The following is a 14,673-nucleotide window of genomic DNA, read 5'->3' as shown; positions in this document are numbered from 1 at the left end:
AGGACAATGCTGCATCGCATACATAGGGCGCCCCATCCATACTGTCTCCGGGGATGTGGGGAGGAAGGCACTTTCTTCCATACCATATGGGACTGCCCCAAGATCCAGGAGTACTGGAAACAGGTGCTCCGCACGCTTTCGCAGGCACTAGATCACTCCGTATTACCTGACCCGAGGAGGTGTTTGTTAAATATATGGGAACCTACTGACTTGAACCGATACGAGCAACTCTGGGTCACAGCGGGGTTAATGGTGGCAAAACGCGACATAGCACAGCGCTGGGGGGCAGCAGAACTCCCAACCAAGTCCCAATGGTGCTTACACATGGATCGAGTAATGTTAACAGAGCGAGCAGTGTACATCAACCGAGCCTGTCCCGGGAAATGGAATAAGATATGGCTGAAGTGGAATGAATACAGGGGGGACATCTGCGAACCCCTGCGAGAAGAAGATCAGGACGAATCTGAGGATGAGGAGGGGGAGGAGGGTTGAACTTAGGCGGGATGAGGCAAGGGGGTGGTGGCCAGGGCCGCTGTAGTAGGCTTCTTCTTAGAGTTTAGGCAGATGGGCCAAAGGGGGTAGGAGCGGGTAGGGTGGGTAAAGACGTATGCGCACTGTGATGGGCTGTCAAGTTCCCATATTCCCAAGAGACACTGGAGACCTGTAATGCACTGAATAATGCTTAACCGCACTGTCATTCCTAACTGTTATTGTTATGAGTTTTTTGTTGTTTAAAAAAGGAAAACACAAAAGAAGCAAAACTACATCAAAACCTCATTTCATGCATTGAATAATTGCTCAACTGGCACTTTTAAACTTTTCAGTACTCTCCACCGTGAATTTGTTGTTAATGCGGTGTTGATATCCTTCTTGCTGGAAATTATTGTGTACAACGATCCTCTGATAGCGGCCGGCCCACAGGGTTGTAGGCATTCCGCTGTGTAATATGCAAAGTGCAATAAAGGTTTTGGAAAAAAAAAAAAAAAGAATACCAATTTCCTAATTGCGATTCTCTCCGAACTGAAATTAGGAAATTTGTATTCCTAATGTATGAAGCTCATTGGAGTTTCATTAGCAAATCCCAGTGGGTCAAAAATAGACCTACTTCATGCATACTAATAAGGTAGATTGCAATTTGCAGTCCACTAGGAATCACAGTCATTACAGCAATGGTGGCCTATTGGTCAGCGGACCACCATGTCTGAGTTTGCTTTTCGATAAAGCAATCTTTTTTTTTTATAAATGCCGCCCGTTTTCCTTCAAGGAAAAAGAGAATATTAAACTTTGCAGGCCCATTTTTTAAGACTAGGCAGGGGTCCGTGGGACCACTGACTGCTCTTTTAAAATATTTTTATTTACATTTACAAAGGGGAAACCGTCCTTTGGAACCCCTTCCCCTTTGCAAATGGGTTACCACCAGTTAAACTCTTATATTACTTGTATTACTGTTTTGGGACTGGAACTCGGTCACAAAACAGTAATACATACCATTCACATTAGATATTTGGAAGGGACACCCTAAACACGCCCCTTCCAAATACTGAATCGCAAATGCAATATGCGATTCAGTAACAAGTTACCAAATTGCATTTGCCTTGTGGAGATTTAAAAAACCTTTTAAGGGTCACAAACGGCCCGATTCAAGAAAAATGCTTTGTTCATCTGGCCCTTATTTCCTTGAAGTGGTATTTATTAAACTTGCATTTGGTGGCTGTCTAGGGACACATTGCCTTATACACATGCTTGAAGTTTAATACTGTCCTGATCCCACATAGCTGCTTTATCAACACAAATATACTTACAAAAATGTACGCCATCCCCCAACCAGAAACAGAACATTACGAGCCCGGTCCACTGGCCACCACAGAGCTAACTATTATAGAAGTAGGAGAGGCCATCCAAAAGAGTATAGGGAACAAAGCACCATGGCCAGATGGGTTGCCAACTGACTTAATTAAATGGAAGCCAGACTTTACCAACAGCAGCCTACTTTCCCTCCTGAGGCGGAAGCCGGGAGGTACCCTTTCTATACTTTGCGCTTTTAGCGTTTTAACTGATTTTAAATTGTTGTACTTTGCACGCCTGATCTACAAAGCGTGTAGAGACTTCCTGGGTGATATCCTTCGATCTTTGTGCCTCTCCCCCTCCCTCTGCCCCACGGACAGCTCTCGGCCGAGCATAGACGCCGAGGGCTGAGTCTCTCAACTTTGGCGGCCATATTGGGTGGGGGCTGGTGAGTGACGCGCTCTAGCAGCGCATATAAAGGGCCCTGAGAGTGTGTGCTCGCGATTACCAACAGCATCCTACTTTCCCTCCTGAGGCGGAAGCCGGGAGGTCTCCTCTCTATACTTTGCGCTTTTAGCGTTTTAACTGATTTTAAATTGTTGTACTTTGCACGCCTGATCTACAAAGCGTGTAGAGACTTCCTGGGTGATATCCTTCGATCTTTGTGCCTCTCCCCCTCCCTCTGCCCCAAGGACAGCTCTCGGCCGAGCATAGACGCCGAGGGCTGAGTCTCTCAACTTTGGCGGCCATATTGGGTGGGGGCTGGTGAGTGACGCGCTCTAGCAGCGCATATAAAGGGCCCTGAGAGTGTGTGCTCGCGATTACCAACAGCAGCCTACTTTCCCTCCTGAGGCTGAAGCCGGGAGGTCTCCTCTCTATACTTTGCGCTTTTAGCATTTTAACTGATTTTAAATTGTTGTACTTTGCACGCCTGATCTACAAAGCGTGTAGAGACTTCCTGGGTGATATCCTTCGATCTTTGTGCCTCTCCCCCTCCCTCTGCCCCACGGACAGCTCTCGGCCGAGCATAGACGCCGAGGGCTGAGTCTCTCAACTTTGGCAGCCATATTGGGTGGGGGCTGGTGAGTGACGCGCTCTAGCAGCGCATATAAAGGACGGCCATGACTCCGCGCAGCGGACGCGCACTGCGGACGCTCCGGACCTGCGCCGGAGTCGCGCCAGAGTCATGCCCGTCTGCGCCTGTCCGAGCCCAGATGGGCCTAGGGCCAGCCACTCTGTCAAAATTAGTAAATCCTGCAACTATTTATTCACGTACCGAGCTGCTTGGGCTTCGTCCTTCAACATCCGCCCAGTGCACATTAGCTCAGAGAGGCACCGACCCTTTCACGACCTGTGTACTATGCACCCCCCCAACCAAGTACCGGCTAAAAACATTCTACGCTCAGCCCTTCTGAATTGTAGGTCTCTTCCGAGACACTCGTTGGAGGTTAACCTCCTCATTCAGGAACATGAATTAGACATCCTGTTTTTAACAGAGACATGGCTCATGCAGGGCTCAGAAGCGGACATAGTGTACGCTCTTCCTCCTGGGTTTCTAATCCATACACAGGACCGACCGGTGGGTCGAGGGGGAGGGGTTGCCATTCTGTATAAGAACTCGCTGGTATGCAGAGCCCAAAAAGGTGAGGTCGAGGACTGTGAGAGCTGTAAGTTCTCCCTCCAAATCTCACCCACTGTGGCGATGACTGGATTACTAGTCTATCGTCCTCCAGGGAATAATGGTAATTTCACCGGCTCTCTCTTGGAGACGGTAATGGTCCTTGCCGCCTCTGCGACTAACTTCATCACCTTGGGAGACTTTAATCTTCATTTTGACGACCAGGAAGATCGGTCGGCAGCAGCCCTCCACTGTGACTTGAAAACTTGTGAGGTTGACCTCATAAACGTTGAGGCTACCCATAATAAGGGTCACTTATTGGATCCTATCTTCACTAACATCATCACCATGAAAGCAGCCTCCCCGATCCCTCTTCCATGGACTGACCATTTTATGGTCCCCTTCGCCTGGCAAATTTTGCCGGAGAGTGCCCCATCCTCCAGTGTCAGTGTGCCTGAAAGACCGTGGGCTAGACTGTCTGTGGAAAATCTGACACGCAGCCTGGAGGCCTCACGCCCGTTACTAGCGAAGGACCCAGTTCGGGCGGACGCAGATTTCTGTAGTTGGACATCCAACTCACTTGATGCCGTTCTCCCATTAAGACCGGGAGGAAGGAGGGAGAAAAGATCATGCACTGCCCCTTGGTACACACCTGAGCTGCGGGTTATGCGAAGGGCTTGTAAAAAATTTGAACGTGCCTGGAGGAAGAATTGGGAGGTGGCTTGTAAGACGGAATACCGAGAGGCGATAAAGAGCTATAAACTTACTATTCGGTGTGCCAAAACCCAATTCTTGGAGAAGAGAATTAGTAATGCCTCCAATTCCTCTAGAGAAACTTTTCTAGTGGTTAAAGAGCTCCTGAGGGTTCCCACACCACCTGCCTCCACGGATAACCTGGAAGTAAAATGCAATGACCTAGCAGAGTACTTCCGCACTAAAATTGAAAAGATTCTGACAACTTTAACCCAAATAGATATAGGAGCCGAGCCTTCTGTGGTGGAGGAAAGATCTCTGAGGACCTTAGAGTCTTTCGGACCAGTCACGGAGGACGAAGCTCTCAGGGCTTTAACGTCTATTAAGAGTGGCTCTCCCTTGGATGTTGTTCCCATGAGGATTCTTAAAATGGTTGCCCCTTCCGTCGTGGAGCCTATCACGGAGGTGATCAATGCCTCGCTAGGCACAGGTGTGGTCCCACCTAATTGGAAGGGTGCAATAGTTAAAGCCCTCCTAAAAAATACCCAGCCTAGACCCCCTTGACATGGCGAACTACAGACCTATCTCGCTTCTTCCGGGACTCAGTAAAACCACGGAAAAGCTGGTTAATTTCCAACTATCCAACTTCCTTGAGTCCAACGGTGTGCTGAGAAGTTCTCAAACAGGCTTCCGCCCGGGTCAAGGCACTGACACTGCCTTATTGGCTGTCGCAGAAGAGGCACGCTGCATTTTGGATTCAGGAGGATCAGTGGCAGTGATCCTCCTGGACCTTAGTGCAGCGTTTGACACGGTTAACCATCGCGTGCTACTTCAGCGACTGTCCGAGGCGGGAATAAGGGGGACAGCGCTGACATGGCTTAAGTCATTTCTCAGCGAACGGACCTTCCAGGTCTGGGAAGGAGGTGCACGATCGGCTTCTACCAACCTCCATTGTGGAGTGCCTCAGGGCTCTTCCCTGAGCCCTACACTCTTCAATGTGTACATGGCCCCCTTGGAGGATGTGGTGGCTCCTTTTAACATCAAGATCGTGAGGTATGCCGATGACACCCAGTTGGTGGTTGCCCTCTCCCAGGCCACGGACAATCCCCAGGTGTTACATTCCTGCCTTTCCAAAGTCCACACCTGGATGGGGGAATCAGCACTAAAGCTGAACGGTTCAAAAACCGAGATAATGTTGATGGGGATGAAAAGTCCCTCACTCCCCCGGTCTGCCTGGCCCAGCTGCCTGGGATCCCCCCCCAAACCCAAGGCTGAGATCAAGAGCCTGGGTATCTGGTTGGAACAAGATCTCTCCTTCAGGACCCAGGCTACTAAACTTGCTGGTGTTTGTTTCGGTCTTCTCCGTTCGGTACACAAAGTGCTGCCCCTGCTTCCCTTTCTATCACGGAAGCTCCTGATCCAGGGCTTGATTATATCTAGATTAGATTTCAGCAATGCAATCTATCTGGGCGCCCCTGAGATCACCCTGAACAAACTCCAGCAAGTGCAGAATGCAGCGGCACGAATGCTTCATAACATCCCCTTGTCACGCTCGGCCAAACCCGCTTTGAGGGCGCTGCATTGGCTTCCAGTGCGAGAAAGGGTGAAATTTAAGTCCCTCTGCCTTGCTCACAAGATCTTGCACGGCAGAGGCCCACCTGCCCTTCATAAACTGGTGGCCCCATATAAGGCAGGGAGATCATTACGGTCAGACCAACAACACCTGCTTATGATCCCCAGGGTCAAAAAGGCCCGCTCAGGAGGGAGGAGATTCTCCGTTAGGGTTGCTACTCTCTGGAACTCACTACCCCTAGGCTTACGCTCAGAGACATGCCTTTTGCGTTTTCGTAAACAACTGAAAACCTTTCTCTTTTGCTAGACCGCTCTGCTCTTCTTCTTTCTAAATATTATACGCTGGTTGGTGAACCGCTGGGATGCTCAAGGGTAACTACGCGCTATACAAAACTGTTTTAATAATAATAATAATAATAATAATAATAACTTTCGAGCGCCGTTACTCTTGAATGTTTTTAATAGTTTAACTCATGCCACCTTACCCGAAACATGGGCTAAGAGTATTATAGTCCCAATTTTTAAAAAAGGAGACAGGTCCCAGCCGAGTAATTACAGACCAATATCATTGATAGATAACACCCTAAAAATATTGGGGAGAGTTCTCTATAATAGAATTTTAACCTGGACAGAAGAAAATGATATTTTAGAGCCATGCCAGCTAGGCTTCCGGAGCAAGGTGGGCACAGTCGAACAATGCCTCAATCTTAATTTGGTTATTGGGAAATACACCACTGCAGGGAAGTCTCCGGTCTATCTGGCATTTATGGATTTGTGCACAGCCTTTGACCTTGTCAATAGGTCAAAGCTGTATACAATCCTTCTGGCAAATGGGCTGGATGAGCCCTTGGTACACTTTTTAGCGTACCTTCATAAAGATCTCCAGGCACAGGTGAGGATTAGCATGGGTGGAGAGGTTTCGGGAGTTATCAAAGTAGGAAGGGGGGTAAGACAGGGTTGCGTCTTGGCCCCCCTTCTCTTCATTATTTATATTAAAGGGTTGAACAGCTCTTTGAAAACTGTAACCGAAGATGTTCCCATAATCAATGGGAAACCTCTCCCTGTGCTATTATACGCAGATTATGTGGTCCTCATAGGCCGTACTCCAAATTCTCTGTGTAATTTAGGAAAACATTTCGTAAGGTTTATGGATGGCTTGGATCTGTGTGTCAATTTAAAAAAATCTTTTTTAATGTGTTGTGGTCCTGGGAAGCAAGAGATAAGCTCTATCGCAGTGGATAGCCAAAAACTGACATGTACTCGTTCATTCCCTTATCTTGGGTTGGGCTTTACTGCAAACGGCTCCTGGAATGAGCATTTAGCCCATTCAAGGAGCAAGTTCTCAAAGTCCACCAATTCAATTCTGGGTCTCCCCCGCCCTAGGACCACTGGAGCCATCTTAGCTATTCAGAAAATCTATAAACTACAGTGTTCTCCTGTGGCCACATATGGGGCTGAGATTTGGGGTATCGTAAACAGTTCATGCATCCAGCAGGAAGAAAATAGGTTTTGTAGGAAACCCAATCTCTTCACCACAATATATATATCACATCTTAATTTTATATCTGATTGTATACGTGCCGACGAGCTCTTTTTTAGCTATCAGTATGGAAGAACCAGGCTGCCTCCCGTATGTGTGAGAAAGGGATGGATATCCCTTGGTTGAGTGGAGTGCAACAGAATTTGGGCAGTATCAACAAGGAACATATTTTCTCAGATCCACGTACAGTTGAAACTGTGTCCAAAAAGGAACTGAGAGATGCCCTCTATTCTTTATACAACAAAGAAAGGATGGATCGAGAATCTACAAAATCTTCTGTCCTTAAATATATGTCCACTGAACAGTATTATCACCCTTTGCATATATATCTCACTTTACCCATGAGCCGCTGGGAAAAAAGCCTATTATTCTGTCTAAGAACTGGAACTGTCAGATTTGCACTGTGCTTTCCTCTTGGCTACCACCCCAACCTCAATCATACACCATGTCCTTGTGATAGGAGGAGTGGTCAATCAATTATACATTTTTTATTCTTTTGTAAGTATTATATCAAATATTCTAAGTGGCTTTTAAACCCTTTCTTCAAAAAGAGATGGCCTATTAGATTGGATGAGGCCTATTTGTGTATAGTAACTCTGGACGATGAAGATTTGATCTTTCGTATAAGCACTTTCCTCAGAATAGCTATTAGAGCACGTAAGTCCATGTCTGATCCTTGAGACTCTATTTTGGCATCACTGTAAAATGTTCTAATGTTATATTTTAGTAATTTATCCATTTTTTAGCACCAATGAAGTAATTTTTAATCGGTAAATTTAAATAATCAAAACATTGTGTAATAGTATTGTAAATTTTCATACCGTTGTGTGTTCTCAAACTCTCAGATTGTTATTTTTACTTGTTATGATATTGTGCTTTTATGGGTATCAAGGTACCCAAATAAAGTTAATGAACTGAACTGAACTACTTACAAGCATACACAATTATTAGCTGTTTGCTTCATCCTTCATCTCATCCTCCCTGCAGGACTCATCCCTCTCTTTCTTGCTTTGTATGGTAACACCTATGGTGGCCCTGACGAGGGCATAGAAGCACGCATTTGTGCCCTTCAATCCATCTCACCTCCTGAAACCCCTGTGCACTTTACAACTCTAGAGTTGTTTGGCCTGCCTGATGAGCTCACACTCTGAGTTGGTTCGAGGCGGCCTAACTTGAACATGAAAGGCATTCCCTCGGGGGCCCCCACAGACCCCTGCCCACCACACATCTACCACAGAGCCGCCACCACCATTGTGCCGGAATTACGACGCACCATTAACGCCACCTTCAAGACTGGCACTTTCCCCGATGACTGGAAACGCTCAATAGTCGGACCCCTGCTCAAGCAGCCCTCAGCAGATCCCACAGATCTCAAGAACCCCATCTCGCTCCTCCCCTTTGCGACAAAAGTCACTGAGAAGACCGTCAACGCAGAACTAACAAGCGTTATAGAAGACAACTCCATCCTCGTCCCCTCTCGATCTGGATTCTGCAGCAACCACAGCACCGAGATACCCCTACTCGCTGCCACAGACGACATCCGCTACCTCTTCGACCAAGGCCACACTGCAGCCCTGATCCTACTGGACCTGTCAGCAGCTTCGACACCGTCTACCACCGCACACTCGCCGCCAGACTACACAACACTGGCATACAAGGAACCACCCTTGACTGGATCCGCTCGTTCCTCACCGGCAGAAGCCAAAGGATCAAACTGCCGCCTTCATGTCCAAACACACTGAAATCAACAGCGGAGTACCCCAGGGATCATCATTCAGCCCAACCCTCTTCAAAATCTACATGACCCCCCTCAACACCATCATCATTCAGCTCGGCCTCAGCAAAGTATCCTACGCCAACAACACCCAGCTCATCCTCTCCCTCACCAAGGACCCCACCATCACCAGACTCAACTTCCAGGAAGGAATGCAGGACGTCGCATCCTGGACTACCAACAGCTGCCTGAAGCTCAACTCGTAGAAGACAGAAGTCCTCGTCCTTGGAACCATCCCATCAGCATGGAACAATACTTGGTGGCCCACTGCCCTCAGCAGCCCTCCGACCCCCACAGACCACGCCAGATACCTCGGCTTCACCCTCGACTTCTCCCTCTCCATGAACCGACAGGTCAAAGTTGTGGCTTCCAGCTGCTTCAACACCCTCCGCATCCTCTGAAAGACTTTCAAATGGATCCCCCCGAGTCAAGGAAGACAGTCACCCACGCACTCATACCCAGGAGAGTCGACAACGGAAACGGCCTCTACGCTGGCATCAAAAAGTCTGTACTCCGCAAACTCCAGACGATACAGAACACTGCCACCAGACTCGTCCTTGGCATCCCTCGACACGGGCACATCAGCCAACACCTACAGAACCTCCACTGGCTCCCCCTCGAGAAGAGAGTCACTTTCAAGATACTCACCCACGCCTACAAATGCCTCCACAACACCGGACCCCAAAACCTCAACGAGAAAATCACGTGTCACGTACCTAAAAGAAACCTCCGGTCCACCAAACTCGCCCTTACCGAAACCCCACGCACCTGCAGAGCCAGAACAGGGGGAAGAGTCTTCTCCTACATCGCAGTCAAGACCTGGAACAAGCTGCCGGTTGACATCAGATGCGCCTGAACACCTTCAAAAAGGCTCTCAACACCTGGCTCTTCAACTGAACAGAACTGCGGTCCCCCCCTCCACACCCCAGCGCCTTGAGACCCTCACGGGTGTGCGCACTTACAATTACCTGATTGATTGATTGATGACAATAGCGCACTGCCTGGTGTACTTGCCCTGCACCATTGCTCCATTTAGGGTTGGAAGCCCAAAGGCCTCAAGCCCTTTGCCCTCAATCCCCTCCCTCTAGCCATGGGCTTTCCCATCACTCGAAGCTTCAGGCTAGCCTTTTGTCTTTGCCCCTTCAGGACCCCCTCCAACTGCTCTTACTTGGCCTGTGTGCCAGTTCTTTGGTGGAATCCCATTTAGGGGAGCAGACCTGGCAAGTTTGTCAGATGTCTATGTACTTAGTCAGCCCTATTGGATGAATATATATATTTGATTGATTGATTGATGGGCATTCACTGAATGCTGGTCATTGGCTCTTCTATATTTTTTACTTCGCTCAGGATTTCCCATCGCCCTGGTGGCCAAGATAAAAAGTGACTCCATACAATGGCACCTCTAACTCTGTCTGTTTGGGCATTAATTGGCATTTGGCCAGTGCCCCTATGCCTGCTTTGCCACTGCCTGCCACCTCCTGGTTACAACTCTAGAGGAACTGTATCTACAAGACTTTCATAAACAAATCTTAAATCTTAGAATATACTGCTGACTGCCAATTAACTATTCCTGTTTCTAGATATTAGAGCAATGCACATTTAAATGATTAAATGTAACCACTGCAAACTCTGTCCCTTCATATGCCTTATGCCTTCAATATGATAGTAATCCCTTGAAAACCAAACGCTAAATCATAACTCCCAGTAATAACTGAGGAGTAAGTTTATTCTCTAATTAGCTGCTGTTGGGTGAACCCCACAAACTATTACCTAAAAAATCTGGGAGTCCCTATGGTTTTGCAAAAGTGCTCCTGGAAGGGCTACACAAACACCTTTTAAGGAGCTCAGTACCTATATTAATTTCTTCTAATAACTTCTGGTTAGTCCTGGCAGGTAACTGTGCATGCACCTGACCCCACACAACACACACACAGAAACACACTCACTCACACACAGGCACTCATACTTAGTAACATATACTTAAAAACCCATTCAATTCCCAGGATTCGCTACCAAGTTCAAAACATCTTGCAAATCTAGACAATTTATTATCAATTCTAAACATCAATCAATCAGGGAATTATAGGCGCACTTCTCACCCGAGAGGGTCTCAAGTCGCTGAGGGGGGGTGCACGACTTCGTTCAGCCGAAGAGCCAGGTCTTGAGAGTCTTCCTGAAGGTGTTCAGGGAGGGGGGCACGTCTGAAGTCTGCGGGTAGCTCATTCCAGGTCTTGGCAGCGATGTGAGTGTACGATCTTCCACGATCTTGTGGATGCACGGGGTTTCAGCCAGTGTGAGGTTGGACGAGTGCAGGTTTATTTTGGGTACGTGGAAGTATATTCTGTCGTTGAGGTACTTGGGTCAATTGTTGTGTAGGCATTTGTAGGCGTGCATGAGTATTTTGTAGGTGATTCTCTTCTCTACGGGGAGCCAGTGGAGTCTCTGGAGGTGTCGGCTGATGTGTTTGTGCCAGGGGATGCCGAGGGTGAGTCTGGCCGCGGTGTTCTGTATTGTTTGATTTGAAACCAATGTATTTAAGTGAAAACTACACCCTTCACTCTAAAATTGCTATGTCCTCTTCTATTACTGTTATTTGACAACCACTTACGTCATATAAGCTGATTAGGTTTTACAATCTGCTAACAGACTGACCTCATATGCAACTTCACCATGATGTGCCCAATACAACTCCATCACCACCCTTGCTTATCACACTCTTCTCCAATAGCCCCATTTGTGACCTAGGAGCTCCTGATCCCTCCTTTTCCTCAGGTCCCCACAAAACACATTTACCAGCACTGATCACCTTGGCCACTTAAGACTCCGTACCACCCCTGGGAAAGATAGAACGGTCCTGTGTGCCAAGTACGGACTCCGCTATCACTTGTGATCTCAGTCTGATATCAAATATCAACGTTGCTTTGACTCTTCCCAGTCAATGATGACTGCTATGAGACAGCTAATGCCATGCCCCATCAGCCCTTCTTTCATGTGGTCATCTTCCTTTTGTGTTTTCAAGTGGCTCAATTACCAGTACACCTAGTCTGCCCAGTCTGGTGACTGATAATTGAGCCACTGGGAAGCACAAACGGACGATGAATACAGAGCAAAATGGAACCTTGGGACACAAGTTCAGGTAAAACACTGCTTCCAATTACGGAAAGGTTTTGAGTACCATAACCAAGCTAGACATCCATAAATACTCACTTTTATGCCTTCTACATAAGTGCTAGCTGAATCACCCTTGGTCTAACAGAGCATTACACCAGCCAGCATATAAGTAAAAAACTAACAAGGATGGGCAGGAGAAGCCCTATCAAGACCCCAAGGCCCCAGCTGATTTAATATTAGGCAAAGAGTCCAAAGGCCAGCACCCCTACTGTTATTCACCACATATACAAGTTCACACAGGTTTGTACTGTAGGTTTCAGGACCCACCTACCTGGAGCACCCATCTGGAGTAGTGAACTTACATCCACCTTACTGATTGAGGTCAGGTCTTGTTCGTGTATCTTCCCCCATGGGGTACCCATGGCTTAACTCAGTATCACAGAGAAAAACTCTGCACCAAAACTCTAAAAGGCCAAGTATGCAGTATGTCAAAACTACATATGATACTATAACAGATACAGAAGTTGTGGCACCGCTGAAGTGCCTACATCAATAATTCTTGCTAAATAGCTGCATCCCCTACCTGGAACTTTGTCTTTGACTTTGATTTGTAGAGTGAACTTTGCTCTTATGCCTTCATGTTCGCCCCTCCAGTACCTGCAATCATTTTGTGGGATTTATGTGCAGTGGTGAGATGGACGAGGAGATGAAGCTACAACAACCAGTGACTGTAAAAGGCGATTCCTTTACAAAAGGAGTCATACAGCATGAGCTCCTGAAATGGACTGTGCCCCATTCCTTTTGGAAGGAAAAAAATAACTTTTCATGTGGTCGGTTGTGATCAAATTGGGACTGCTACAGCCAGCAAAATTATCTAAGTATAACTCTCAAGCCTAGATGTTAAGATGGTGTTTTCAGTAAAAAGATGCTTCAACCTGTTTGTTCTGCAAGGAGTTAACAGACACTATAAGATAGGTATATTAACTGTGGTTGTGTAGACCTAAAGAGCGTCAGTTCTCTCATTAGCATGAATAATAGAGGAAAATTGGTCTGTGTGGGTGCATTTATCTGTTCTCACAAGCACACAGTCGTATGAAATAATGGGTAGTGTGTGTAATATCACTTATGTCTGTATTCTGGATATTTCACATGCACTATGGCAGAGGTTGGCTATCCATTCCTAGATAATTTTATAAATATCTTTAAGGTATTGCTAAGATATTGACTTAAGGGTCCTACAACTAAGTAAATATGCACCAACCCGGCCATCACATCTGAATATGTACCCACGTTAACGTTGTCTGACAATGTCAATGCGACCCGTTTGGGTACCACAGTATCGTTGTCAGATAATACTCTCTGACATAAATATCATGTCCAAAATATACTTCATAAAAATATCACCCCATTACAAGTTAATAATGTCAGATCTACACACAATATGACAATAGTCTGTAAACAAAATTTACAACACACCGGTTATTTCAAATTTTATATGATATCAAAGATGGGAGCCCATGGGAAAACACCATCTACACCATAAATGACATCAAAGATTGCATCACTATGACACTATTTCTTGCTTAATTTTTTCCCTCACAAATTTTGCATTGGCAGGGATTATAAAAAAGGAGAGATTGTGTTGGGGGCCACAATATCACCAAGATGAATAGGAAGATGTCAAAAGTAACCTTTCAAGAGATTTCCAAAGATGATCGTGAACCAAAACAGGTGAGATAAATATTCAGTTTCTAAACACAGGTGATGTATTGGGTAGCAAATGTGTAGGTTGTGTGTGTGAGCTATGTGTGAAGTGTTTTTGTCTCGTGCACTTTGAGGCCTGCTCTATTTTATTGTGTAGGTGCACTGATGCATTGAGTGGAGGGAAGAAGAACATGAAATACTTGCATGAACAATTATGTCTAAGACCATGTGGGGTACATAGGGTTCTGGTTCTCAAGTAGATTTCTTCCCTAGATATCTGCAGTCCATACTTTTCATGTGTGGGTTCAGGCTCTTGGTAGGGGGGATCCTATATATTCTGTTGAGGAAGAGCAGGGCATGAGCACTTCCCTGTATTCCAAGCGGTCTTGTCGTTGCTGGGATAGAATTCCTTGTGGAGGGTTGGTGTCACGTGGACATGTCAGGGTAGGTGCAGGAGTTGTTTGTTGCTACATTTTTAGATTCTCTGAAACTTAGTGACATAGGCTGAAAACTGTGACTTACTTCAATGTGTGGCTATTACGGGGATGATGACTTCTAAGCGCCAACAGACCACCATTCCTGTAATAATATTTCCATAACGTAAACCTTTTTGGAAAGGCAAACCGGTTTCCTTAATGGAACAGGGCTGTGATGTAAAAAAAAAGTTTACTTTCTTTTTTAAGTTTGAGAGTTGGCAGTGGTCCCCTGAAACACTGACTAGTCTCCAACAAGCTTTTTTAGCATTCACAAAGGGGAAGGGTTCAAAAGGGGACCAGTTCTCCTATGTGAATGGGTTAATACAGAATGTCTCTTCCAGATAACGAATAAGTATGGGATCACTAACCCGTTTACCAATTCCTAAGATATATAGATACA

At 46.4% G+C, this 14,673-nt stretch overlaps 1 protein-coding gene across 2 annotated transcripts in view; it reads left to right on the top strand.

The window, feature by feature from the left end:
• The window catches only part of LOC144807797 (dynein light chain Tctex-type protein 2B-like), a 267,725-nt gene that overhangs the window by 97,160 nt on the left and 155,892 nt on the right, over positions 1-14,673 (top strand). For both annotated transcript variants that reach the window (XM_078673445.1, XM_078673447.1), the window contains exon 2: positions 13,711-13,824. In XM_078673445.1, the coding sequence (XP_078529571.1) occupies positions 13,759-13,824 (66 nt within the window). In that variant the 5' untranslated portion in view covers positions 13,711-13,758. The remainder of the gene's footprint in view (positions 1-13,710; positions 13,825-14,673) is intronic.

Source organism: Lissotriton helveticus, chromosome 1_2 (assembly GCF_964261635.1).
Source record: "Lissotriton helveticus chromosome 1_2, aLisHel1.1, whole genome shotgun sequence".
NCBI lineage: Eukaryota > Metazoa > Chordata > Amphibia > Caudata > Salamandridae > Lissotriton > Lissotriton helveticus.
Note: the sequence above shows the minus strand (reverse complement) of the source record. Positions and strands in the feature narration are given on the sequence as shown.